Below are 27,479 nucleotides of genomic sequence, written 5' to 3'. Positions count from 1 at the left end.
GGTGCTCTCACACATTATTACTGTGTATTTTTCATTCTTCCTATCCAACTTTTCATGTTTTTGTGCTGTATGAACTGTCACTTTACATATGATAGAAATATGCCTCTAGCCACCTTATACAGTAGATTGGATGGCCATTTTGGCCTTAATCTGCTGTGTTATTATACTCAGGCTTCAATTCAAAATAGGAATATAGCTCAATCTTTGATCCATCCTGAATAGACACTACTTACATAGTAACATAGTAGATGATGGCAGAAAAAGACCTGCATGGTCCATCTAGTCTGCCCAACAAGATAAACTCATATGTGCTACTTTTTGTGTATAGGTTTGCTTACTCAGTGCTAAGTCCGCCCAGCACTATCCCCGCCTCCCAACCACCAGCCCCGCCTCCCACCACCGGCTCTGGCAGAGACCGTATGTCTGCCCAGCACTATCCCCGCCTCCCAACCACCAGCCCCGCCTCCCACCACCGGCTCTGGCACAGACCGTATAAGTCTGCCCAGCACTATCCCCGCCTCCCAACCACCAGCCCCGCCTCCCACCACCGGCTCTGGCACAGACCGTATAAGTCTGCCCAGCACTATCTCCGCCTCCCAACCACCTCATTAGTTCTCTTTTTTTTTTAAGGCCTCTTCCCTCCCACATTTGGGATTCCAGTTCAATTGCATCTAACATCTTCTGGTGCTACATTTCCATTTGCATATTTTTATAGCCTCTTCCCCACGTAGCTCAGCCATTGCAATGATAGCCCTACTACTACTAATCATTTCTATAGTGCTACTAGATGTACGAAGCACTGTATACATTACATACAGGTATTTGTTTCTGTCCCTAGGGGGATCACAATCTAAATTTTTTGTACATGGGGCAATGGAAGGTTAAGTGACTTGCCCAAGGTCACAAAGAGCTGTAGTGGGAATCAAACCCAGATTGCCAGGGCCAAAGTCAGTCTGCTGCACTAAGCATTAGACTACTTCTCCACATAAGTAAAAGAAGAGTAGTGGAGGAAGCCAGTTGGAAACCACCTTTTTATACCTATTTGTAATAAACGCTTGGTTCAGCCAATTCACTTCTCCTGTTGCTCTTCTTTTGCTTGTATTTGATGAGACACTGCCTCTTCTCTATTTCATGTTAATGACAGTCCTGAGCCGGCTATTATGGACCCTAAATCTGTTCACTAGTGGTCACTACTGAATGATGGCTGAAACACCCTCTACAGCACTCCCAGCTCCAATTAGTTCTTTTAAAACCAATTCTATCAAAAAGGACATTACTTTTTAGAAAATAACAATAAAAGACTCCCTCCCCCAGCAAAAAGAAATATCAAAGAAAGAAGCTTAACTGTTACTTTTGGTGGTGTTGATGCCCCCATTTGAAGCTTGTACAAATATTCCATTTATTAAAACATGAACACCTGAGGCCAGCCCTGAATTACTAAATGTGAAGGATTTCTTATATGGTGGTTTGTCTGCTCCACAGGTACCTTCTTAAACCTTGAATGCTTAACTATTTAGCTCCCTGCTCATAACAGAACACTAATTTTCTTTTACTATTTCATTTAGCTAAAATATATTTAAAATCTATATTCCAATTTGAATGTAATAAAATAGTATATTTAGACATTGCTTTTTATACAGATAAAATCTATAAATATAAATCATTGTTTTCTATTGCATTTTATACTTGATATACATTAGTGGGTGCTGATTTTTGTCTTGTAAAACTAAAATTGTACATAATTTTGAAGAGTATGCAATCAGAAATATTAAGACAAGAACTGTGCAAAATTAGTTTACTGTGCAAATTTTAAGAAATGCATCTTAAAATAACAATCCCCTTTCCTTTCATTAAACCTTCATGCCACAGAGAATACCTAAGAGAAATTGGGCTCATTGCTGGCCTGGAGCACTTAAAGAGTATCTCCTTTGAGACAAATTCTCAATGCTTCCTATGGCATTCTAGGATCAGCTGAACCTTAGGGCAGCAATAAGTCTGCACTGCAGTGTGCTCTATTATGGCCAACCAAAAGTCACTTTTTATTGTTTCCCAATTATAACACCACCAGGTGATTAGAAGCTTCTGGCCAACCAAGAAGGGGTATCTGTAACATGGCCAAACCTACTTACCACCGGAGCGGTACATGTTTGTTGTGTGCACCAAATAGACTTCGCATCCTAAGAACTAAGGGGTCCTTTTACAAAGCCATGGTAAAAAGGCCATTTTTAATGGGCCGAGAAATGGACGTGCGTAAAAATTAAAACTAGTGCGCACTTATTTATGGCCTGAGCCCTTACTGCTAGCCACTGATTTAGTGGCAAGGGCTCACGTGCTACCCACGTGGTAACCATGCAGCACATGCCGTGGCCATGCTGCCGATTACCGCCGGACACACCCCTGCGGTAGAAAATAGAAAATATGTTCTACCATGGAATTCAGCGCATGCCAAACTCAGAATTACCGCCGGGTCCACGTGCTACCCCAGCAGTAGAGCTGATTTGGCACGTGCTATCCATGCATTAGCCCTCCCGCAGCTTTGTAAAAGGGCCCCTTAGTATGTAGTAAAGTGCTTCCATTCTTTTCCAGGATGGACCCTACCTCTACCCAGGCCTCCTTTGCTAGCAAATCCAAAAATACCACAAAATGTCTACAATAGCACACTGATAAATTCTGCTGCTCTCTCAGTACTATTCTAAACTGCATCTTACCAATTGCTGCAAAAAAAAAGTTAGTCATCACTTATCTGTTCTGTAAAACAGTAGTATGAAATAAATGGTTTGTGGATTTATATTTTGATCCGTCTGCAGCAAAGAATCCGTCTGCAGCAACTACATGTGACCTTCATTCATTAGGACACTATGTTCAAAATGGGCAACTGAATGTTTCCCACAGATTACTGTCTACATTATCAATATTTTCTGTGGCAGTGCTGTCCTAAGAGATGAGCACAAATCTTCCCACAATGTGCTGGGATCTGTAGTTCTAGGGTAGTATTACTCAAAATAGTTATTTAAACCTAAAGAATATCACTTTTCCTGCTGCTTTCCCTTGTCATATAAATATTTTTTGCATTATTATATTTTTAATAATGTTTTTGCTGCTGGCATAAATAGGATTGAAATTTTAGAACACAGAAAGGTAACTCTCCCTGGTACCACTTTTCACATTACTAAGTGCAGGGAGATAAGTACCATCATGCTAAATGTGGCTGCCACAACTATGGACTTCAAGTTCATGTGTGCATATCCCTTATTCATTTACTTTACTGCTCATCCCTGTAAAACTGCAACAGGATATGTATCATTTTCCACGGGTCTTCATCTATCCCCTCCATATTGTGTGTTTTGGACAACAGAAGAGTCTTGGCATTAAGAATGTTTTCTCAAAAGTAAAACTCCAACAATGCTGCTTTTCAGAGATCTTCCACAAATTCTGTGAAATTTTACAAGACAAGGTCAACATTTTTGCAGCATATTTCCTGTATCTATTATATAAAATATTTTATAATTATCCTAAATAATGTCAGAATTAACGTGTGAATGGAGAAGACATAAAGGTCCCTTACTGTTGGGGAGGGGAGAAGGTGGTGGCCACCAATTGATTAAGATTTGTGACAGCACAGCTGGTAAGCACAAATGGGCACAGGAAAGATGGAACAACTGGTCCCTTTTCCTTCATCTTCTGATTACCTAGAGAGAGAATTACATTTTGTAGGCCAATTTCTGTTTCCCTCAATTTAAGCATATTTACTGTGTTTTAGTCTTCCATCAATCCTGAGAACTAAAGAACTATGACCAGCTCCTATTCATGGGGGTCAGGGCACAATTGATCTGCATTCATCCACTCAATGTAATAACATTTATATTTAATATACACAAAGTACAGTATCACCTCACACTGCTGTTATCTCCAGATATACAATTTATATTCAGGTCTGGCATAATTTTATATAAAAACATCCGGATCCAGTCTTAACAAAGACGGCATTAAATTGGCTTAAAAAATTTGTATCTATGTACAATTATTTCTATACACATATGTGCAAGTCTTTTTTTTTTTTCCTGACAAAATGCAGTATCAATACTGAGTCATGTAATTCCGGCCAATAACCGGATGAGTGGTTGTATGTTGTCACATGATGTAAGCTCCATCTTTGTAATAGTTCATGGATTCCATTTGTTTTGTCATATCAAGGACTTCATGAAACCCTGTACTGAGGCCAGACATGTGCTGAAAATAAGCTTCCTTCTCCACCTGCACAGTCAGATTGTTTATGCCAGCATCTTTCAGAATGGATGTCACCTGGCAAGGACAAAACAAAAAAGCATTCAGAATTGAAATTAGAGGCTGGTAACTGAACACAGTTCAACCGAGTACCAGTCATTTTCTGCAACTGGAGCTGGGCTGGATGAACAAAATGGGGACAGGGACAAAAGTTGCCAAGCAATCTCACAAGCTACAAGTTCTAAATTAAGAGCCTCTTTTACTAAGCCATGCTAGCAATTCCCGGCGTGGCAAATGAGAGGAAGCCCATTCAATTCCTATGGGCTTTCTCTCATTTGCTGTGCAGGATTCGCTACCGTGGCTTAGTAAAAGAAGCCCTAAATGACTTCATAGTGACTTAATAAATGAGAGCAGAAAAAGAATATCAGGCCCATCCAGTTTTCCCAGTTCTTCTGTTCACATTGCTAAGGATATATCCCATTGTCAGCCATAGAACGTGACCACCTTCAAGATTCTGATATTAAAGTCCTTTTTTTGTCTCATGTCTTTGTAATCCATATTGGTTAGATGAGTCTATAGCAGTGATGGGCAACCTTTTGAGCTTGGTGTGTCAAAATTCGCCAAAAAACCGAGCATAACTTGGGTGGTGTGTCACTTCGAGAAAAAAACCATAATTTCGCGATATTTATAGTTTAAATAACAAAAATGTATAATTGTAATATATAACTGTATTTAATAAACCAAAACCTATTTATTTAACTTACCTGCTTAGTGACTTCTTTGTTCATCTGTCAGTCGGTTTCTTTTGTTGGTCTTGATATTATTTAACTTGTGTGGGGTGCCGTGAACTAAGATAAGTGAGGGGGAGGGGGAATTCTTTAACTAATCTGCCTATTAGTGACTTTTTTGTTGCTGAATTTCATTGGCTAAATCTTCAATTGAAGGTTGGTATTTTGTACACTTCAAGCCCAAGCAAGCACTACTAACTTCATCTTTCAATCTGTTTCTTTTGTTGGTTTTGATATTATTTAACGCTGAGAATAAGGTTTCACAAAACTACGTAGAGGGAAAAATTGTGAGTAAAGCCATTGCTATATTTTTCAGGGTGCTAAAAGTGTCTGGTAATCGGATCCAGGCACTCCAAATTTCCTGGTAACTCAGATATTCTCTTAATAATTGCATCTTTATTCTGCATATCGTGAAATAGAACTGGTGCACATCTTAGGAGAGTTTCTTTAATAAATTCTCCCTCACTGAGTGCTTTTCCATGCTGAGCTATGGAGTGAGCAATGCTCAAACTTGCAGATGTTAAATTTGTAGAACTTTTTACAAATTTAAGGATGGACTTAGATTGGCTCTTATAAAAGTGTAGCTGCCTGGAAATGTATTCCTTCCTTTCATCCTCACTTTTTTTCAAGAGCTGGGAATGATTAGTTTCAAAATGTCTATTTATATTCCACGTTCTGCTTACTACCGTTTCAGTACATAGAACGCAAAATGATCTGCCATTTTTTTCTATAATGCCATACATCTCGGTCCATGTCTCTTGAAAGGGTCGGCTACTGCTACTACCACTTCCTTTACTTAACCTTGGTTTTTTATTTTTTGGGTTCTCCATCAGGGGGGCAGTGACAGAAGATAGAATTATAGATAGCCTGTTAGCCCTGCAGGCAATTAGGGGTTAACTAGCCTAACTGACCACCTTATGTAAATTAAGATGGCTGCCGCTATTTCTAATGGCGGGAAACGGCACCCATAGCACATGCCCTCGCCTCTCCCAGCCTCTCCCTCACCTATCTCAGCAATGATGGTCAATTAGAAATCCACGACACCCCAGAACAGTAGATTGGATGATGGTTGCTGTGGTTATGTGGTAATGGCGATCACAGGGCCCCCAGAGATGCGTCCCCCACGGCATTCCGCTGCTCTCTGCTCCGCCGGCCGGAAGTGAGGTCAAAGATCCCCTAACGGCCGTGCAGGAGCCGGGGCAGAGGGAGCAGCAGGGAGGGAACAAGCGGAGGACTCGGAGGGAGCCAATAGGAGCGCACACGGCACCCCCCCAGCGGGTAAACATGCACCGGGGGGGGGGGGGGGGGTGATTTCGCCGGGGGGGGGGGGGGGGGGGGTGAGGTCGCGCTGCACCTGGGGGGGGGGGGACGCATCGGCGATCCGCCCCGGGGAACGCCGCTGCTTCTCTGTATGCGGCCACATGCGGCCGCGTGTCACCGAAAATGGCTAAGCGTGTCAGTACTGACACGCGTGTCATAGGTTCGCCATCATGGGTCTATAGCATTCTCATTTCATTCCTACCAGCATCCACTTTTACCTCACCTTACGGTTCTACAATAATCCAAACAGTTGGCAATATTAGTCTTGCCAGTGATCAAACATCCAGCTTCCTAGATCTCGACCTCTGTTTCTCAGGCAATATAACATACAGCCGTGCCAATGAACCCAGCTGTTAGCAATTTTATTACCATAGTATCCAAGACAAACAAAGCCATGTGAATGCCTATGTTAATAAGAGGATGTTTAACATTTCATATTAACCACTTTGCCATAATATTGTTAGCTCCAACCCTCATTATTGCATCAGTTACAAAGAAATTGTAAGTATTATAAAATATGTTTCATATATACATCTTCAGTGCATTTTATATAGAATCAAACTGTGCAGAAGTAGAAAGTATTGTCTAGAACAGCTGACAGGTGTAATATCAATTTTCATTAAAATACATATTGAATATTTTGGAGATTGTCATACCTTTTACAAGGCCAAACTAACTTTGAAGCCTTCCTTTGTAAGAGCCGTAAGAGTCAGTGTATGATGACATGAATGTAAAAAAGCATTCTCTTAAGAATCACAAAAGCTATCATTTCATCCAAAACATCTACTCTTTCCTGTGGACAGCAGCAGCAGCAATTAAATGCATACAGCTATTCAAGTTGTTTGTTTCCAAATACAAATGAAACAGACTGGAGCAGATTGTATTAATTGGTACAGATTTAAGTGCTGCAAACATCTGAAATTTCCATTGTAGATTTGAGATTATAGAATAAGTGTGCGGAATGGGGTTACCTGCTGAATGATTCTTTGTTCCACTGTGTCGGAAAGGACCTGTAGGTGAATAGTCCCTGCCACCACGCTGGCAGAGTGACGCCAGAAATGCGGGTCACGATAAGAAATTATACCGTCAAGTCTCTCAATCTGCAAAACAACAGTATTCTATGACTTCAGTGCAACATTTTCAAAGCATAAGTTAAATTATCCTCTGTTTTGGTCCCAACAAATACAGGGGGAGGTTTAAAGAGTGGCCCTAAGATAACTAGAAAGTGTCTACAATTTACTTGAGCCCTGAGGCATAAAGAAAGGATCAAAAGTGAAAACAAAAAGGGCCAAAAAGGAAGCAGTAAAAGAAGGAATTAATGTGCATATCACTACTTCCAAGTATCACTTTGGGAGCTTCTTTTAAGCTATAGATGACATATTGGAATAGAGCACAGAGTCTTTTAAGGTACATAAAATGTAATTCTTACATGGGGGACACAGGATATGGCTTTCTTTTAAGCTACTTGTTTTATAAAACCAATCATACATAACTGGCCACAGACTAAAGATCACCGCTGAAGCATTTTTTTGACCCGGTGGTTTCCTTCTGCTTCTCTGGCCTTCCAGCTAACTGGAACTAGGACTGAGGATCTGGTGTCATGTGTCTGCATTTGCAACTACACAGAACAAAACAGTAGAGAAGACCAGAAGCAACCAATGGTGTAAATCTGGATTTATTAGATGCTTCTAAAATGCCTCAACACAAGTTGTGTTTCGGCTTGTAAGGCCTGCCTCAGGAGTCTGCATACATATCAGTGCATACTAACACACACTTCGATAGCCCTGAAAGTCCAAAACCTACTTTAAAATCCAACAATTTCATACGTGTCCTCCAAAATCAAGATTGTTGAAAATATTTGTTTGTGATTGGCAAGCGCTTTCTCCTTGTCACGTCCCCTACCACACTCTGGCAGCCTTCTTGGGTGGCGCGGTGTTCTCACTGCCAGACTGACACGGTGCTGCATGTCGGAACTCCTGGGGCCCTGCTGTCAGTACTGGAGCGGCACATCGGGGTGTTCCTGGGTGGCGTGGTCCTGACGCTCCGTCTTGCCTCCTGCCCCACTGAGATTGGTTGCTGCGCGGCGTGGTCCTGATGCTCCGTCCTACCTCCTGCCCCACCGAGATTGGCTGCTCTCACAGCTTGCCTCCTTAACTCTTCCCCTCGCGTTGCTCCTGCACTATGGGCTGCTGGCTGCTCTCCTGTTGGGCAGCTGCTTATCTTTCATTCTCCTCCCTGCCCAATGGCTGCTTTCCCTTTCCCTTCTGGCTTCTGCTGACGTCAGACGCCAGCACTATTTCAGCTGATCTTCCTGTTTCACTTGTTGCTTCGGCTTCTACTCCGGTAGGTTGCTCTGGCGTTTTTGTGTGTTATTATCTTTTTACCTTGTCTCTGACCTCTGCCTACTGACCCAGTGCTTAGCTTGACTACTCTTTGTGCCTGCTGCCTGACCCAGCGCTTACCTGGACTACTCTTTGTGCCTGCTGCAGACCCAGTGCATGTCTGTCCTCTGTGTTTGCCGCCTGCCGCTGGCCTTTTGGCCTTCACCAGGTCCCTGATCCCATATGTCCTGCCGGCCGCCCGCACCTAGGGGCTCAACCTCTGGGGAACGGCGATCACTGCGGGTGAAGTCTCAGGGTTGCCCGACTGCCTAGTCAGGACCCGGGCCTCCTCATCATTAGGGCATGTCAGTGTTCTACTCGGCACAAGGAGTCTGACACTCCTTAATATACGCTGGAGGATGCATATGAGATTGTTGGATTTTATGGTAGGTTTTGGACCTACAAGGCTATCGAGGTGTTTCTTAGTATGATCTGATATGTATGCAGACTCCTAAGGCAGGCCTTACAAGCCAAAACACAGCCTGTGTCAAGTCATTTTAGAAAGCATCTAATAAATCCAGCTTTACACCATTGGTTCCTTCTGGTCACCTCTACTGTTTTGTTCTGCATTCTTGTTCTGTGGAGAGTGGTGGTTCTTTCATTTGCAACTACACATGGATTGAGATAGAGGGGGAGATGCTGAACTGCAGGCTGGCAAAGGGAGGGAAAAGGAGGAAGAAATGTCAAACTGTGCCACTTACAGGGATGGGGGATGAGTAATTACTGGTAATTTTATTAGCCTCTATGGAGTATTACCAGTAGATAAGACAACCCTGGTTTATTGAGGGCAATTTAAGGTTAAAATTTCTTGACTAATGGATCCTCATTCAGAACAGCTGTGGGACGGAACTCCTGGAGCTGCTGGCTTGCACTACAGGACAGTCCCTCATTAGGAGCAGCGTGTTTGCCAGTCTGCTTGGGCATCACCAAGTGAGTCAGGAGTCACTGGGAATAGCACAGTTGCAAAGGGGAGTGTCAGGTGTTACAAGGTATCCCATTCTGGAAGGAATATGTAAGCCCACCAAAGTCTTTCCAGAATACCATACGATTCAGATATCATCTAGGTAAAATGGACCCGAGCATCCCTTTTTCTACTTGATGACCTATGCAAAATTGTCCTTCATGTGTATAACTATATACTGATCCAGGTACATACATACACAATTAAATGCAGTATTTCACATGAAAAAATATATGCTTATATTCTTTAAAGCCTGTCTACTATTGCACACTATGTAATTGTATGGTATAACGAACAAATTAAAACCAACACACTGAAACTGATGTTTCTAACCTTTTCCAGCGCAATGTGTATCTCCTTCTCAATTTCTGGTGGTATCCTCAATAAGATGACTTGACAAGCATCCTTAAGGAATGGGATAACACTGGCAAATATTAATACAGCAATAAAGAGGGAGCAGATAGGATCAGCTATCAACCACCCAAACTGCTGTATAAGAATTGTGGATATGATCACACCAACACTGCCAAGTGTGTCTGCCAACACATGCAAAAACACCCCTGTAACAAAAAAAGACATTGAAGATACTGAGTTAAACATGTCTATAGTTCAGGCAGTATCATTAAAAGGACTGCAGTGCCTAACCTGGGCTCACTACAAGGCTGTTACAAGCTTTGCTGGGACTTTTAACAATGCAATACACTTCTTCCAGTCCAATTTTGTAAGATATCATAGAGCAAGTATTTTCAAACAAGCTTTCCCCCAAACAAAATCTGTGGCAAAATTATGTACTTTGGTGCTTTTAAGGATATTCTAGCAAATCTTAATCATGAGGTCTCCACTTAATGACATTATGAGCACCTTTAAAGTAACAGCTATCAGATTAATAACTGTTGCAAAAACACAGTTTTCATAGCCTGATATTGTTTCTACTTTCATTTGTTTTCCCTGGCTGTAATTGCTTCCTGCTTTGTTTGACCTTCCCCATTCCTCAACCAGCCTTTATCTTTTGTGCTATTGGCCTCTATTTTTGGTGGTGTTATCACACTACTGCACCTACACATTGGCAGCTATCATCATGCCTATTATATACATCTACATTATTTATTTCTGGCTTTTCCTCTTGTTCATTATTATTTTCTATACCCAAGATTTCCTCCGTATTTCTCTACCTCCCTCTCTTTCCTTTTAACTATTGTTTATTGTCCAAGAAGCAGTCAGGTCCCGTTTTCTAATTCTAATTATCTTTGCATCTATCTATTTGCAAATTTGTGCTTAAAATACAATATACAAAAGGAAGTTACTCTTCAGTTCAAATACCTGAAGTTTTTATTTTGTCCTTTGGCACAAATTGTGACCCTTTCCCATAGGATATAATGGAGGAGCTTTATTATCTGCAGCAGCTCATGGGTAGATTCTGAGGCACATTTAAGTTTCTATTTAATTGTGTATTACTTAATGTGTAGAATTTACTCATGTAAACCTCTTTAGGTTTCAAATTCAATTTCCACTTCTGTAACGATAGTCTTCTATGGTGGAATTTAATCCATCTCTTTCTCTGTTCTTCACCATGTCTCCATTGAATGGCTATTTTAACAAGTCCAGTCTAGTATCCAGGGTACAGCAGGGCTGTTCTGGACATTTGAGTCGCGCCCAACAACTCAGCAAGAATTGTCCACAGAGCGGCAATGTTAATTACAGCCACATAAAATAAGAACGAGATGCACCTCCCTACTGACAAGCACCTTGCAAGAAGGGAGGTGAGGCAAATGGTGTGCATGAAATCATTCAAGGCCCTTCTACATTACGCTAATTTTGTCCTAAATGAGAAGAGGAAGGCTTGGGGTGATGAGGAAGCCCCCATAAGAATTCAAGTTAGCCTCTGAAATATGTCTTCTAAGTGCAAGACTTCTCAAGAATTGGCCCTTTGTGGGGAGGATGACACTACAAACAATCCCAAGCTTGCTGATCAATCCTTCTGCACAGGAAATTACCCCAACCAACTCACATGGAGCCTCCACTACGGCTCTTCTAGCCTGCTTACCTCCCATATGGAAGCGTCACCTGATATTAATGCGTCCAGGGACAATAAGTGCCTATATGGGGCTTCACCAGGTCGATGTCCCCTGCAGCCTGATCCTAAAGTGTGGCCACCAGTGTCCTTAACAGAGGATTCGGAATCTTTGAGCTCCTGCTTCTAGCTGCCCAGATAGCGGCTAGAGAACACAATTCACTGAAGGTCAGACTCTAGTTTTCTCCCCAGAGTTGTAGAATACTTAACCTTCCCCCAACTGTGTCTCCCAGTGCTCCTAAGGAGCACCTCCTTAGGAGATATAACTTCCTATGACCAGGACAAAATCTAAAACTTTGGCCTTGGTCACCACAAGGCTAGAAGTGGATATCGCTGCCTGAAGAGAATCTTCCTCTACTGGCAGAAGTATGAGGTGTCCTTGGCTACCCATTGCCCCGACTGTAGAACCTGAACATAAGAATAGCCATACTGGGGCAGAGCAATTGTATATCTAAGCTCAATTACAATAAAAATAACTTATATTCCACTAACCCCCCCCCCCCCCCCCCCCAAAAAAAAAAAAATAGTTCAGTGTGGACTACAATATAAAATAACTAGATAATCTCTAGTGAATTACAAAACAAATTAGGTAAAATTAGAAACTAACAACAGAATAAAAATTTTGAAAGAGAAATGCTTTCAGTAATTTCTTTAACTTTAAATAACATTTCTCAGATCAGACACGCAAAGGGAGTGAATTCCAACAGTGTGCAGCTTTGTAACCAAAAGTCTTAAGCCTCACTTATGGCTATTGCAAAGTAAAATTATCTTTAGAATGTAAATACTTTTCAGCTGATGAAAAGACTAAGCAATGAAATAAATACATTGGAGCCTGACCTTGAAATATTCTAAAAATGAATACACATATTTTAAACTGACAGCATACTTCTACCTGCAGTCAGTGTAATTCAATAAACAAGTGTATTCCTTTCAAATCTACATTTCCCAAAATCAATCTGTAGCAACTACAACTGTTTCATTGTGGGTTTCGTGCATCCTAAATATAACAAGTTGAAGTAATCTAGATGCGACAGTATAGTGTCATTGTCAAATTAGAGTCAATTATATGTTATATGATCTATAGATTGTGAATGCGCAATATGTAATCCACCTAGAACTCTTGGATTGTGCAGAATATAAGATTTTTAAATAAATAAATAATTCCCGCTACCCTCAGAGAAGATTCTAAGAAAATCTCTTGGCCTGAACCATAACCTTCCGAACATCCAAATGTATTGATGGTGGCCTAAGCAATAATACTTCAGTCTTATCAGTATTATGTTTAAGGCAATACTGAATTACCCGGTTCTCCATTTTTTTGAAAGCATGAATGACTATCCTGATCATCATCAAAAGAAATTAAAATCAATATAGTTTTAATTATCTGCATATGAATACAGATTCAATTCAAAAAAATTAAAGAAGTGACCCAATGTGGACATCAAAACATTAATAAAAATGGGGGAAAGAAGGTATCTCTGTGGAACACCAGATGTTGATCTCCATTTAGTTGAGGGTAAAGAAGCTATTCTCAACCTACATTTCAAAAATATTGCAAGATGAACAGAACAGGGCCCCTCACAGTCTCACAAACAAGCCAAACACAGTGAGGGTGACAAAAATACTGAACAGCAGACGATGTCCAATATATGGAAGCTTTATTATAACATTCAGGAGGCGACACAATTCGTGTTTTGGCCAAAAGTGGCCTGCCTCAGGAGTCTAAAAACAAGCAAGATGTGTATATATATATATATGTTGACAGTATAGATGAACGACAAAATATATTCTGAAATGTAACCATGCTTGACTACAGACATAATAATATTGCACAAAAATGGTTAACCTTCTACCTTCTAGTGGATGAACGGACTTTCTAGCTAGACAAGTGCCAAAGCAGACACTGTAAAGTCCAAAACAAGTCTTTTTTAAAGCAAATCCCGGATGTGGCCACATTTTGCCAAAGAGGCTGCATCAGTGGTAAACGTAAACAACTAACCAGGGTTTCTCAGCCTTTGCCCTGGTAATGAAACTAAACATAAGTACATAAGTACATAAGTAATACCATACTGGGAAAAGACCAAAGGTCCATCGAGCCCAGCATCCTGTCCCCGACAGCGGCCAATCCAGGTCAAGGGCACCTGGCAAGCTACCCAAACATACAAACATTTTATACAAGTTAGTCCCAAAATTGTGGATTTTTCCCAAGTCCATTTAGTAGCAGTCTATGGACTTGTCCTTTAGGAAACCGTCCAACCCCTTTTTAAACTCTGCCAAGCTAACCGCCTTCACTACATTTTCCGGCAACAAATTCCAGATTTTAATTACGCGTTGGGTGAAGAAAAATGTTCTCCTATTTGTTTTAAATTTACTACACTGTAGTTTCATCGCATGCCCCCTAGTCCTAGTATTTTTGGAAAGCATGAACAGTCGCTTCACATCCAAGATGACCTGAGTAAACCTTCTTACCAAAGGATGGAAGAAACAGCTTCACCGTGCTGTAGTGAGATCTTTTATAATTCGTCATTGCTGTTTTTATTTTTTACACAAAAATGCAATTTCACATTTGAATCCAGTTTATTGTATATTTGACATAAGAATTGCTGGTACACTGTATGTATATATCATGAACCCAACAGATATATCATTTTTTTCCATCTACATTCCTTTTTTTCATAGTTCTCACTATTTTAGTATGATATATTCTTTATTGATACATATTATTCAATTCAAATTCTACAGATTATATAACATTAGGGAAGCATATTTTAGCAAAACATACAGTGGGTTTTCTAAGTTATTTTTTTTTACTTATTCATGTTCCGTCCAGCAGTGTTTTGTTTACTATCCAAACACCAGCATTAGTAACGTCCAAATCACTCCACACATCCAACTGCGCGTCTGTACACTTTCAAAAGTTGAATACATTCTATAGATGTGCCAATATTTGTTATTAATACTTTTAATTATTCACCATTGTGAGGTTTAGATATGTTATAGTTCTGTTAGCAATGCTAACAGAGTTGTTTTCAGCACGCTAATATTTTATGTTTCACCACATTTTTTTTAAGTGTCAGTGTCAATCTAAAACAGAGTCAAACATGGGGTCTCTGACACATAGCCTTTTTTGCTTCAAAATTATTTTAGTTTTTTTGCAGTTTGCTGTTTTTGCCCTTGTCATTCATTATATATGCAATACTTAAGTCCCCACCACTATCTAATACATTCAACACACACATGATGGTCCTTTTTTTAAAGACAGTGATCATGTGTTTTTAAACTAACCAGTATACACTTTTTAATTCCTTGTTTTTTATGTCATCATCTGCAATCCTTTACATGTTTCACATGTCAGTTCAGCTAGTTATGTCAAACTTGCATTTTGTTTTAAAAAAAAAAAAAATGTTCCTGCCATTATCCGTTTCTTTTCAACTTGTTCTCTTGAGCGTTCTAGCGTTAGCGTCTGTTCACGAAGAATAAGCAGCAAGGTATGGACAATTCATTTATTCCAAGTTTCGCACAGCATTTAAGACATCAAGTGATGCCTTTAGACAGTTTTCTAGTTTTTTTTTTTTTTTTTTTTTAGCTTTGGCACTAATTTCTGTCCATTTTGCACTATAGTTTTTTTCACCAGTCCAAATTGATGAAATATATTTACAAGTAGAATCGTTCATTTTAATAACCGGCTTTTTAATGATCTCCATTGTATCTTGAGTTGTTGGCCAGTGCAGAAAGACAGAAACATGCCAATATTTCTGCATAATTCTGTTTTCAGTATTTTAATATAAGATGGGTCGCGTCTATGATCACATCATTTACTGCTTTGTTTTTTACACAGTTTTCATGCCGTTTCTGCACCTTGTCTTTAAAAAAAAACCCTACAATATCAGATGAGTTTAGTTCATGTGCACTTAGTTTATAACATTCCATAGTAAAGTGTTCTAAGGACCCTTAGCTTGACAGTCACTATTTTATTTTTTGCAGCTGTATACTACAGTCTAATTATAAATTAGTAAATATCTCATCACACATGCTTATTCAAGTTTTTGATCTACACATTCATTCACAATATCCATTTTTGAACATAAGAACAGTTCTTCATTTACTCATTTTATTTCACATGAGAAGATGTAAATGTTATTCAAAATCACCTAGGTATACAGCATTATTAGTACTCATTTACATATCCTTCTTTACATATTTTCCTTGTCTTCATCATCTGTGTACACAACAGATATTTATTCACAATATTCATTTTCTAATATAGCAACATTTTTTTTATTTACTCATTTTATTTCATAAGAGCAGGTGTACATGTTTATTCAAGATATTTTTTCTTCTCTAGGTATACAGCACTATATGTATTATCAAAAGGCTAGCTAGAAAGTCCATACATACAATAGAAGGTTAACCATTTTTGTGCAATATTATTATGTCTGTGGTCAAGCATGGTTACATTTCAGAATATATTTTATCATTCATCTATACTGTGTCAACATATTTATGTACCTCTTATATGTATATATACATTTTGTTCGTTGTAGACTCCTGACGCAGGCCATTTTTGGCCAAAACACGACTTGTGTTGAGTCCTGGATGTTTTAATAAAGTTTTCATATATTGGACATCGTCTGCTGTTCAATCTTTTTGTCACCCTCACTGTGTTTAGTTTGCTTCTTCTACACTTCAAAAAAACCTGCAAACCAATTGTTCTAACATAGTAACATAGTAGATGACAGCAGAGAAAGACCTGTATGGTCCATCCAGTCTGCCCAACAAGATAAACTCATATGTGCTACTTTATATGCATACCTGACCTTGATTTGTATCTACCATTTTCAGGGCACAGACCATAGAAGTCTGTCCAGCACTAGCCCCGCCTCCCAACCACTGGTGCTGCCACCCAATTTCTGCTAAGCTTCTGAAGATCCATTCCTTCTGAACAGGACTCCTTTATGTTTATCCCAAGCATTTTTGAATTCTGTTACCGTTTTCATCTCCACCACCTCAGTGGCCAATCCAGGTCATAAGTACCTGGCAGAATCCCAAAGAGTAGCAATATTCCATGCTATCAATCCCAGGAATAACGATTTTTGAACTTTTTCTCCAGGAACTTGTCCAAACCTTTTTTAAACTGTTACCATATCCTCTAGCAACAAGTTCCAGAACTTTTAACTATTTGTTGAGTGAAAACATATTTTCTTCTATTTGTTTTAATGTTTAAATCATTTTTATTGATGAGGAAATTAGGAATACAGTAACAAGTTGCATTATAACAATCATCATCATCATCAAGTTTCAAACATTAACCCAACCCCCGAACCCCACATCCCTTCAAACCCATTTTATATATTGTACCATTCTGATCTCTGTGTAAATATTTGGGTGTAATCTATAAATATAACAGAATAAGCCCAACAAACCAGCCAAAATATACAAGCTGAGCCAATATACTAAAGCAAATCTGAACAGCATCCTCAAAATGTTCCTGCAGTGCAGATATCTGCTCTAAAACCCCCCATCTGCACCCAGAGTAGACCTACCCACTTTTTCTATTTGTTTTAAAAGTATTACCCCATAACTTCATGGAGCGTCTTCCTAGTCTTTGTACTTTTTGAAAGAGTAGACAATTGATTTATGTTTACCCATTCTACTCCATTCAGGATTTTGTCGACCTGTATCATATCCCCCCTCCCCTTTTAGCTGTCTCCTCTCCAAGCCAAAGAGCCCTAACCTCTTAAGCTTTTACTCATATGAGGAGTTCCATCCCCTTAATCATTTTGGTTGCCCTTCTTTGAACCTTTTCAATTCTGCTATACCTTTTTTGAGATAGTGACCAGTATTGCACACAATATTCAAGGTGATACTACTGTAGCAATACAAAGGCATAATAATATTTTGTCTTATTTTCTTTCCCTTTCCTAATAATTCCTAGCATTGTTTGCTTCTTTGGTTTATGCTGCACACTGAGCAGATTTCACCACATTGTCCATGACATCTAGATCTTCACCCTATGCTTGGAATAAACTCCCTGAGCCCATACGCCAAGCCCCCTCCCTGCCCATCTTCAAATCCTTGCTCAAAGCCTACCTCTTCAATGTCACTTTCGGCACCTAACCATTGTACCTCTATCCAGAAAATCTAGACTGCCCCCAATTTGATTGACTGCACTTTTTTGTCCTTTAGATTGTAAGCTCCTTTGAGCAGGGACTGTCCCTTCTTTGCTAGATTGTACAGCGCTGCGTAACCCTGGTGGCGCTTTAGAAATGTTAAATAGTAGTAGTAGTAGGTAGTGACTCCTAAAGTGCAACCTAGCATCAAGTCACTATGATTTTCATTACTTTTCCCATTGGGCATCACTTTGCACTTATCAACATTAAATTTCATCTGCCATTTGGATGCTCAGTTTTCCAATTTTCTAAGATCTTCCTGCAATTCCTTACAGTCTGAATGTGTTTTAACAACTTTGAATAATTTTGTGTCATCTGAAAATGTAATCATCTCAGTTGTCATTCTGATCCCCAGATCATTATATAAATATTAAATAGAACCGATCCCACCTCCTCCACAGAGAAGTGGCCATTTAACCCTACCGTTTGTTTTCTAATCCGTTAACCAGTTCCCAATCCACAACAGAACACTGCATCATATTCCATGACTCTTTAATTTTCTTAGGAGCCTCTCATAAGGGACTTTGCTAAAAGCTTTCTGCACTACATCAACCAGCTCATCTTTATCCACATGTTTATTCACACCTTCAAAGAAATGACGCAAACTGGTAAGGTAAGATTTCTCTTGGCGGAATCTATGTTGACTCTGTTCCATTAAACCATGTTTGTCTATATGTTAGATAGTTGTATTCTTCAAAATAGTTTCCACTATTTTGCTGGCACTGATGTCAGGCTTACTTTTATGTAATTTCCTGGATCACCTCTTTTTAAAAACTGGCATAACATTAGCAACCCTCCAATCTTCAGGTACTACGGACTGTTTTAATGATAGGTTACAGATCATCATTAGTAGCGCAGCAATTTCACGTTTGAGTTCTTTCAGTACCTTGGGGTGTACACCATCCACTCTAGGTGATTTACTGGGGTCAGCAGACCTTCCCCCTCTTTCCAACCATCACTCATCCATTACAGATGAAGTTGGATAGACTCAGGAGTATCCTAAGGAAATACTTTTCACAGAAAGGATGGTGAATGCGTGGAATAGCCTCACAGTGGAGGTGGTGAAAATGAAGACTATATCTGAATTTAAAAAAGCTTGAGACAAGTACATAGGATCTCTAAGGGAGAGGCATGGATAGTATATGTTATGGATGTGCAGACTGGATAGGCCACACGGATTTTTATGTACCTTCTTTCTCTCAATTTCTAGAGGAGGGAATGTCCCTGTGCCTGCTAAATCTGCTATCTCCTCCTCTACCTGGCCCAAAACACTGCCCAAGACAACCTGCACCCAACCCCCTCTCAAACTGGGGCACATGGCAGGACTAAGGAAGGAACCAGGAATACTCACTTGTTCTTTAACTTCTCCCTCCATATTTTTTAAATGCCTAAGCTGACCTCAGGACACCTTTACATGACAATAGCAGAGAGACAGAACTGCAGGCTGCCCCCATCATCTTTCTTCAGCAGGAAGGTGGGGGAGTGGCAGAGAAATAGAGAAAAGGTTCCAGCAAGCAGAGCATCAGAATTGCCCCAGTCTCACCATGCCTGCAAGGGGAAGTGAAGCTTTCATACCCAACTACCACTGACAAACAAGAGAAAGTAAAGGGGAGAATAAACACCCCACATGCTACATACTAGTGTTTCCCCAAGTCCGGTCCTGGAGTACACTTTGACAATCAGGTTTTCAGGATATCCACAATGAATATGCATGAAGAAATTTGCATATAGCGGAGGCAGCGTATGCAAATCAAGTTCATGCATATTCACTGTGGATATCCTAAAAATCTGACTGGCAAGGGGTACTCCAGGACTGGACTTGGGAAACACTGTACTACACGTATACAATATCCAGTGCCAAGGCAGACTCAAACTGGCTGCCTTTACAAAATGTTTTTTTTTTCATATCTCAGTGCCACCTCAAACTGGGTTCTAGGACTGTTGTTTTGGGCCCCAGTGAAGCTTACAGAAAAATCAAACTGGTACAGTACCTCTCCAGCAGAGGCAGGGTGAGCACAAAAAGGCCCATCTGCTGCTTCAAAATGGCTACCATTCCTATGCACAGGTGCTGCTCCTGTGCCCAGGAATGCAATCGAAGGAGGCCATCAACTAAACACCCAGCATGTATTGCTGCAAAGCCTGATCATCCCAGGAGGCTGAAAACACTTGCACTGCACTCAATTGTGTTGTGTATGGGTAGTTCTATTAATTGTGCCATGTACTCTGGTGCAAGGCCAAAGATTCTATAGGCCAGACAACAGCCTTTGAAGGATAGCAGTGTAGTTTTAGAAATGGTCTTGCGCTTTCGAATCAATTTCTTCTGAATATTAATTAACTGCTGTGTTTTGTGCTGATTGTACTTTCTTTAGTAGTTGTTCCTTGATCTGGTGTAGATTCTGTTACAGTAGTCTGCTTGGGTGAGACCCATGGATTGGACAAGTACTACTACTACTAAACATTTCTAGAGCGCTACTAGGGTTACGCAGCGCTGTACAGTTTAACAAAGAAGGACAGTCCCTGCTCAAAGGAGCTTACAATCTAAAGGACGAAATGTCAAGTTGGGGCAGTCAAGATTTCCTGAATAGAGGTGTAGTGGTTAGGTGCCAAAGGCGACATTGAAGAGATGGGCTTTGAGCAAGGATTTGAAGATGGGCAGAGAGTGTGCGAAATACATCTTTCTCGAAGTAGTTTATGCTTTTCAGTTTCCACATGGTTTGGAACATTATTTTTGTAATGTTTGAGATTTGTTTATGGAAGGATATATTGCGGTCCACAGTGACTCCTAGGATTTTTAAGTTATCAGATGTTGGGAGCGATGTGCCTATGACGCTGATGTTTGGGAAGCGTTCGGTATTGTGTGATGATACGAGTATCAGGCAGTGTGTTTTTTCTTTGTTTAGTTTGATTTTGAAGAATGATGCCCAAGATTCCATTGTGTTTATGCCGTCTGTTATCCTGGACGCAATTTTGTGCAAATTCCTCTTGATGGAGATGCAGACAGACACATCATTGGCGTATATGAAGGGGTTGATGCCTTGTTTGGATAGTTTTCGTGCAAGGGGGACCTCCATCAGGTTGAACAGCATCGGTGAGAGTGGCGAGCCCTGGGGAACCCCACATACCGCTTTCCATGTATGAGAGAGAGGAGAATGATTTAACTTGATAGGATTCTTGTAGTTAGGAAGCCTAGGAGCCAATTAAGCACTTTCCCTCCAATGCCAATTTTGTTGAGTGTTTTTGTGAGGATTCGATGGTCGACCATGTCAAATGCGCTTTACATGTCAAATTGTAGTGGAAGAATGTTTTTTCCTTTTGAGATTTTCTTTTTGAGGTTGACCAGTAGTATAATCATCACTGTTCCGGTGCTGTGTTTGGGTCTAAAGCTTGGGGACTCATGTAGTATGGAGAGTTCGTGTATTCAGTTACTTGGTTGGCTACTATGTCTTCCATTATTTTCATCGTTAAAGTATGGATGCCACTGGCCTGTAATTTGAGGAGTCACTGATGTTTTTCTTGGTGTCCTTCAGGAATGGGTAAGCAGTTATGTTGCCTTTTTACTGTGGAAAACGGCCTTCCTGGAACATGTAGGTCAGGTGGGAGGTACGTTGGCCTATGAATCAGTCAGGGGCAACTTTCAGTATGTAGCTGGGACATGTGTCTAGCAAGCAGTAGGCGGAGGAGAATTTTCTCAACACTTGTGCTAGTCTCATTTGTTGTTTGTGTGAAGGTGGTGCATGTCCTATCTGCTGGGGCTTCTTCTAGAGGGTGGTTGATGTATATTCCTTCCTATACTAGGCCTGTAATATGGCCCTGCTAGCCCTCAGTTTTCCTAGCTTTGCTGTCATCAGCATAATTTTAGTTTCTTCCTGCAGCTGCATGTAAGCTACAGTGCTTTCTCAGTAAATGGAAAGTACATGTTACATGTCAAGGTGACACTTAGGAGGAACTGAGGCTATGCAGCCCATATATGGCAGACACACATGGATATAACCTTGATGGTGAAGAGAGACTTAGGACCCTGCAGAGTCCAAGATGTTTCATCGGAAATATGTGTTTAGAGAGGAAGGACACCAGGTGTTTCATACTACTTACTTGTTAGCTACAATGCTTTACACGCTGGGAGCACACGTTACTGATAAGGAATTAGCCAATGGCCACAAAGTGTGCATGTGAACACAAAAGGAGAGGATGATAGAATGGAGGAAACTGCCATTTTTGTATACATATAAAAAATAACAGAATATTACAGGAAAATCCATATATGATCACAAGTTAGTTAAGGAGAAATCACATGATTTAGGAGAAATGAAACTTACAACAGTATACATATATGATAACTAAGAGAGTTGTGCTGAGCAGACTTTGTTATTCAGTTTTTGCGTCTGGCTTTTTCTGTCTGCCAACCTGCTCCTGAGAAAACAATTATTTTGTATTGGCTTAGAGAAATACCAATAAAGATTTTTACTGGTTGCGCCAAACCTAAGTCTGATGGTCTCTCTTATTCCAGCACCTAGGGCTGAAGTGTCCTCTCCTCCTAAGGGGCACAGGACCAAGATTGACATTACATTGAGTTCATTTATGAGGTTTTCGAGGTTTGTGTCATCTTGTATTAGGCTCTCTCTTAGGTTAAGGAACTTCTCTTTGAAGAATCTGGCAAGCTCGTTGCTGACGGTGGGGGGGGGGGGGGGGGGGGGATCTTCATTTGCCATCTTTAAGGGTTTGGTGTTTATTAGGTTATTTAGCAGTTTATATAATTTGCATCTTTGTAATCTGATTCTACTTGTTCTTTATAGAATTTCATTTTAGCCTAATTTTGATCTTGTACTCATTTCGAGCTTCTCGCCATGCGGTTTTGTTTCATTTTTGTTTTTTTTCAATGCATGTTATAGTCTTCTGCAGAGAGATTTTAGTTCTTTGTTAAACCATGTGACTGATTTGTGCCTCTGTGCAGTTTTTGTTTTCATCGGGGTTATTGTGTCTAGCATGGTGAAGCTTCGTCTCATTCTGTTAAGAATTCTTCTGTGTTACACTTTGGTAACTATTGCTCTTCGTATATGGCAGTCCAAAAGTTGGTTGCATCAATCTTCCCTCATGATTTGTATGGTGTTCGTGCTTGTACTGGGTGGGCTATGTTTTCTTGCCAGTAGAGGATCATGTTTAGCTTAAAGTGATCAGACCAGGGGATTTCCACCCATCTCTGATTCTGTATGCTGAAGTTATTGTCCTGTGAGAAGCTGTATGCTAGTAGGTCTATGGCATAGCCTTTGGCATGGGTTGTGGTCACCAGTGGTCACTGGATGTTCCATAGTTGAAGGAATTTGTCACATTCTTTGGAGTTATTTTCTGGTCTTCGAGATGTAGATTGATATCTCCTAATAACAGGGTATTGGGGTTGGCAACACAAGTGTTTGAGATGAAATCCATGAAGTTTGTTTGTGCCATTTTCCATGTTCCTCGGGATCTGTAGGGAATTCAAGTTGCTACAAAATACTGACTACTCATCTAAGCAGGTAGTTTATGGGTCTGGTGTCCCTGTATCAAATGGTATTTGGGACAAACCAAAGAAACAATTAAACACAGGACTGCTCAACGTCTGAGCAATCTGAGGTTGAATCGGAGTGAGGCACCCCTTGTGGCACATTGACATCAAGCACAGCATGATGTTGAGGATCTGCGCTTTCTTGTGCTTCAACAGATCCAATTACCATAAGGGGTGATGTGTCAGTGGTGTTGATTCGAAGAGAGCAAAGGATGATCTTTAATTGGAATACTATTGAGCCAACAGATCTGAATAAGGAAACTGAGTGGGGACAATTATTAACAATAAAGGGGGTCTTAAAACATGTCATTTCCACTGTGTAGGACAGACACAGTTGGGGTAGTCAATATATTACTGGCTCTCCACGGTGGTGGACCCTTTCTCTGGCCGTGCACAAGCAAGTTTTTGATATACTTTATGGGGTAGGTACATGAGATATTGTTCATGTAGTAGGATTTAATTAGGGTTAGGTACTGATGTGATGTTCTATATACATGTTTTTTATATTGTAGTTTTAGTCTCCTGAAGATGCCACAGTGTGAAACAAGATATCATGTAGAGATTAAAGATTTTGGTGAATGTTCCGCTATCCATTGGCAAAGTTGGTTGAAAGTTCTTATATTCATGCAGTGCGAATTCAGAAGAGCGACAGTGTTGTTAAGTGTTACAACTCTTTAAGTACAACAGACATTTCAGTCAAGGTTTCTATGGTGAGATAACTCTATACAGAAACGTGGAATTCTTTCCATGAAGAACAAAAATTTATTGTGTGCAACAATCATTGTGAATATGGACCGTTATATACAGTTTATTAATTTCAGTGTTTTTCGAAATTTTTGACATTAGCATTCAACTTTCAAAAACGACACTATGATAAAATAGAAGAACGGTGAAAAAACAAAGCAGAGCAGCAGTTTGCAAAGGCTGAAAATTTACATCAGGCAGGGATGCTGTTCAAAAATGCCATCCTGGAAGCCCAGGCCAAATATATTCCGTGTATTAAAAAAGGAAAGAAGGAAGACCAAACTACAGCCGGCATGGTTAAAGAGTGAGGTGATGGGAGCTATTAGAGCTAAAAGAAAATCCTTCACAAAATGGAAAAGGATCTGACTAAAAATAATAAAGAGCATAAGGAATGGCAAGTCAAATGCAAAGAGCTGATAAGGAAGGCAAAGAGGGACTTTGATAAAAAGATTACGTTGGAGGCAAAAACACATAGTAACATTTTTTTTAGGTGTATTAAAAGCAAGAAGACAGCAAAAGAATCAGTTGGACCGCTAGATGACTGAGGGGTAAAAGGGGAACTCAGGGAAAACAAAGCCATAGCAGAGAGATTAAATTAATTCTTTGCCTCGGTCTTCACCGAGGAAGATTTGGGAGAGATACTGGTGCCAGAAATAGAATTCAAAGCTGATGAGTCAGAGAAACTGAATGAAATCTCTATAAACCTGGAGGATGTAATGGGGCAATTTGACAAACTGAAGAGTAGCAAATCTCCTGGACTGGATGGTATTCAACCCAGAGTACTGATAGAATTGAAAAATGAACTTGCAGAGCTATTGTTAGTAATATGTAATTTATCTTTAAAATCAAGCATGGTACCGGAAGAATGAAGGGTTGCCAATGTAACGCCAGTACGTTCCAGAGGTTATCGGGGAAATTATAGGCTGGTGAGCCTGACATCAGTACCAGGCAAAATGGTAGAGACTATTATAAAGAACAAAATTACAGAGAATATTCAAAAGCATGGATTAAAGAGACAAAGCCAACATGGATTTAGTGAAGAGGAATCTTGCCTCACCGATTTATTACATTTCTTTGAAGGGGTGAACAAACGTGGATAAAGGTGAGCCAGTCGATATTGTGTATCTGGATTTTGAAAATGCATTTGACAAAATACCTAATGAAAGACTCCAGAGGAAATTGGAGAGTCATGGGATAGGAGGTAGTGTTCTACTGTGGATTAAAAACTGGTTAAAAGATAGAAACAGAGAGTAAGGTTAAATGGTCAGTATTCTCAATGGAGAAGGGTAGATAGTGGGGTTCCCCATGAGTCTGTGCTGGGACTGCTGCTTTTTAACATATTTATATATGATCTAGAGATGGAAATATCTAGTGAGATAATTAAATTTGTTGACGACACAAAGTTATTCAGAGCTGTTAAAATCGCAAGAGGATTGTGAAAAATTACAAGAGGACCTTAAGCGACTGGGCATCCAAATGGCAGATGACGTTTAATGTGAGCAAGTACAAAGTGATGCATGTGGGAAAGAGGAACCCCGAACTATAGCTACGTAATGCAAGGTTCCACATTAGGAGTCACCAGCCAGGAAAGGGATCTAGGAGTCATTGTTGACGATACACTGAAACCCTCTGCTCAGTGTGTGGTGAAATCTAAGAAAACAAATAGAAAGTTAGGTATAATTAGGAAAGGAATGGAAAACAAAAATGAGGACGTTATAATGCCTTTGTATTGTTCCATGGTGCGACCACACCTCAAATATTGCGTGCAATTCTGGTCACCGTATCTTAAAAAAGATATAGTGGAATTAGAAAAGTTACAGAGAAGGGCGACAAAAATGGATAAAGGGGATGGGACAACTTCCCTATGAGGAAAGGTTAAAGCGGCAAGGGCTCTTCAGCTTGGAGAAAAGACAGCTGAGGGGAGATATGATAGAGGTCTATAAAATACTGAGTGGAATGGAATGGGTAGATGTAAATAGCTTCTTTACTCTTTTCAAAAATACTAGGCCTAGGGGGCACACAATGAAGCTACAAAGTAATAAATTTAAAACAAATCAGAGAAAATATTTCTTTACTCAACGTGCAATTAAACTCTGGAATTCGTTGCCAGAGAATGTGATAAAAGCAATTAGCTTAGCGGGGTTTAAAAAAGGTTTGGCTAGCTTCCTAAAAGAAAAGTCCATAAGCCATTATTAAAATGGACTTGTAGAAAATTTACTGCTTATTTCTAGGATAAGCAGCATAAAATGTATTGTTTTGGGATCTTGCCAGGTATTTGCAACTTGGATTGGCTACTGTTGGAAACAGGATGCTGGGCTTGATGGACCTTCGGTCTGTTCCAGTATGGCAATACTTATGTACTTATGTTATAGCAGGTATTCTTATCAATCGATCAGTGGTTCAATAAGGTTTTAAGGGTGGTTTGGGAAATGTTATACTAATAAAGTTGTACTTGTAATTTTATAGTACAATGACCTGTTAATTGAGTTATGTAAGATTAGTCATTGTTGAGGTTATTAGCCCAGGTTTGGATTATGCATATTCATTAGGGATATTCTGAAAACCTAGTCCGCTTGCAGTCCTCGAGGACTGAACTTGGACAAATCTGTCAGACTGTGTCCCAGGGAGTCAGGCCTAGTTCTGCTGCACCATCTGTTAGAGGCAGAAAAATACTGGCAAATTCCAGGGCTGCGCCACCTCATATACTGGTGATGATAGCACTGAATTGTCAGTGTATCTGCTGGTTGGGGGCCATAACTCGCTCATCTGAAATGGTCTAGCAGGATAAAGAAACTGTTTTTGGTCATTGCTGGCTTTGATATTAGCATACTGACAAGTTCTTGGCTGTACCACTAGCGATGTCACTGGAAAAGTTCAGCTCTCTGCCTCCATCTGCTATAATCAAAATGGTAAAATTATGTATCATACCTGATAATTTTCTTTCCATTAATCATAGCAGATCAATCCATTGACTGGTGGGTTGTGTCCATCTACCAGCAGGTGGAGATAGAGAGCAATCTTTTGCCTCTCTATATGTGGTCATGTGCTGCCGGAAACTCCTCAGTATGTTGATATCAAAGCTCCATCCGCAGGACTCAGCACTTATAGAATTACACCCACAAAGGGACACTCTGCCCAGCTCACCACCGCTGAAGCGGGGGAGGGGAATCCGTCCAGCTCATCCCCGCGGAGCGGGGGAGGGACACCACACCCGCCGATGCGGGGGGGATCTGGCTTATCCTGCTACTGCAACCGCGGAAGAAGCTGGCTTACCCCAAACA

The 27,479-nt window shown here is 40.3% G+C and overlaps 1 protein-coding gene across 1 annotated transcript in view; it reads right to left on the bottom strand.

The window, feature by feature from the left end:
• Positions 1 to 2,511: 2,511 nt before the first annotated feature.
• The window catches only part of SLC30A5 (solute carrier family 30 member 5), a 165,811-nt gene continuing 140,843 nt past the window's right edge, over positions 2,512 to 27,479 (bottom strand). Inside the window, exons 14-16 of the mRNA XM_030193218.1 lie at positions 10,008 to 10,234; positions 7,304 to 7,432; positions 2,512 to 4,302 (exon numbers count right to left, since the gene is read on the bottom strand). Coding sequence (XP_030049078.1) covers positions 4,132 to 4,302; positions 7,304 to 7,432; positions 10,008 to 10,234 — 527 coding nt within the window. The 3' untranslated portion in view covers positions 2,512 to 4,131. The remainder of the gene's footprint in view (positions 4,303 to 7,303; positions 7,433 to 10,007; positions 10,235 to 27,479) is intronic.

Source organism: Microcaecilia unicolor, chromosome 2 (genome assembly GCF_901765095.1).
Source record: "Microcaecilia unicolor chromosome 2, aMicUni1.1, whole genome shotgun sequence".
Taxonomy (NCBI): Eukaryota; Metazoa; Chordata; class Amphibia; order Gymnophiona; family Siphonopidae; genus Microcaecilia; species Microcaecilia unicolor.
Note: the sequence above shows the minus strand (reverse complement) of the source record. Positions and strands in the feature narration are given on the sequence as shown.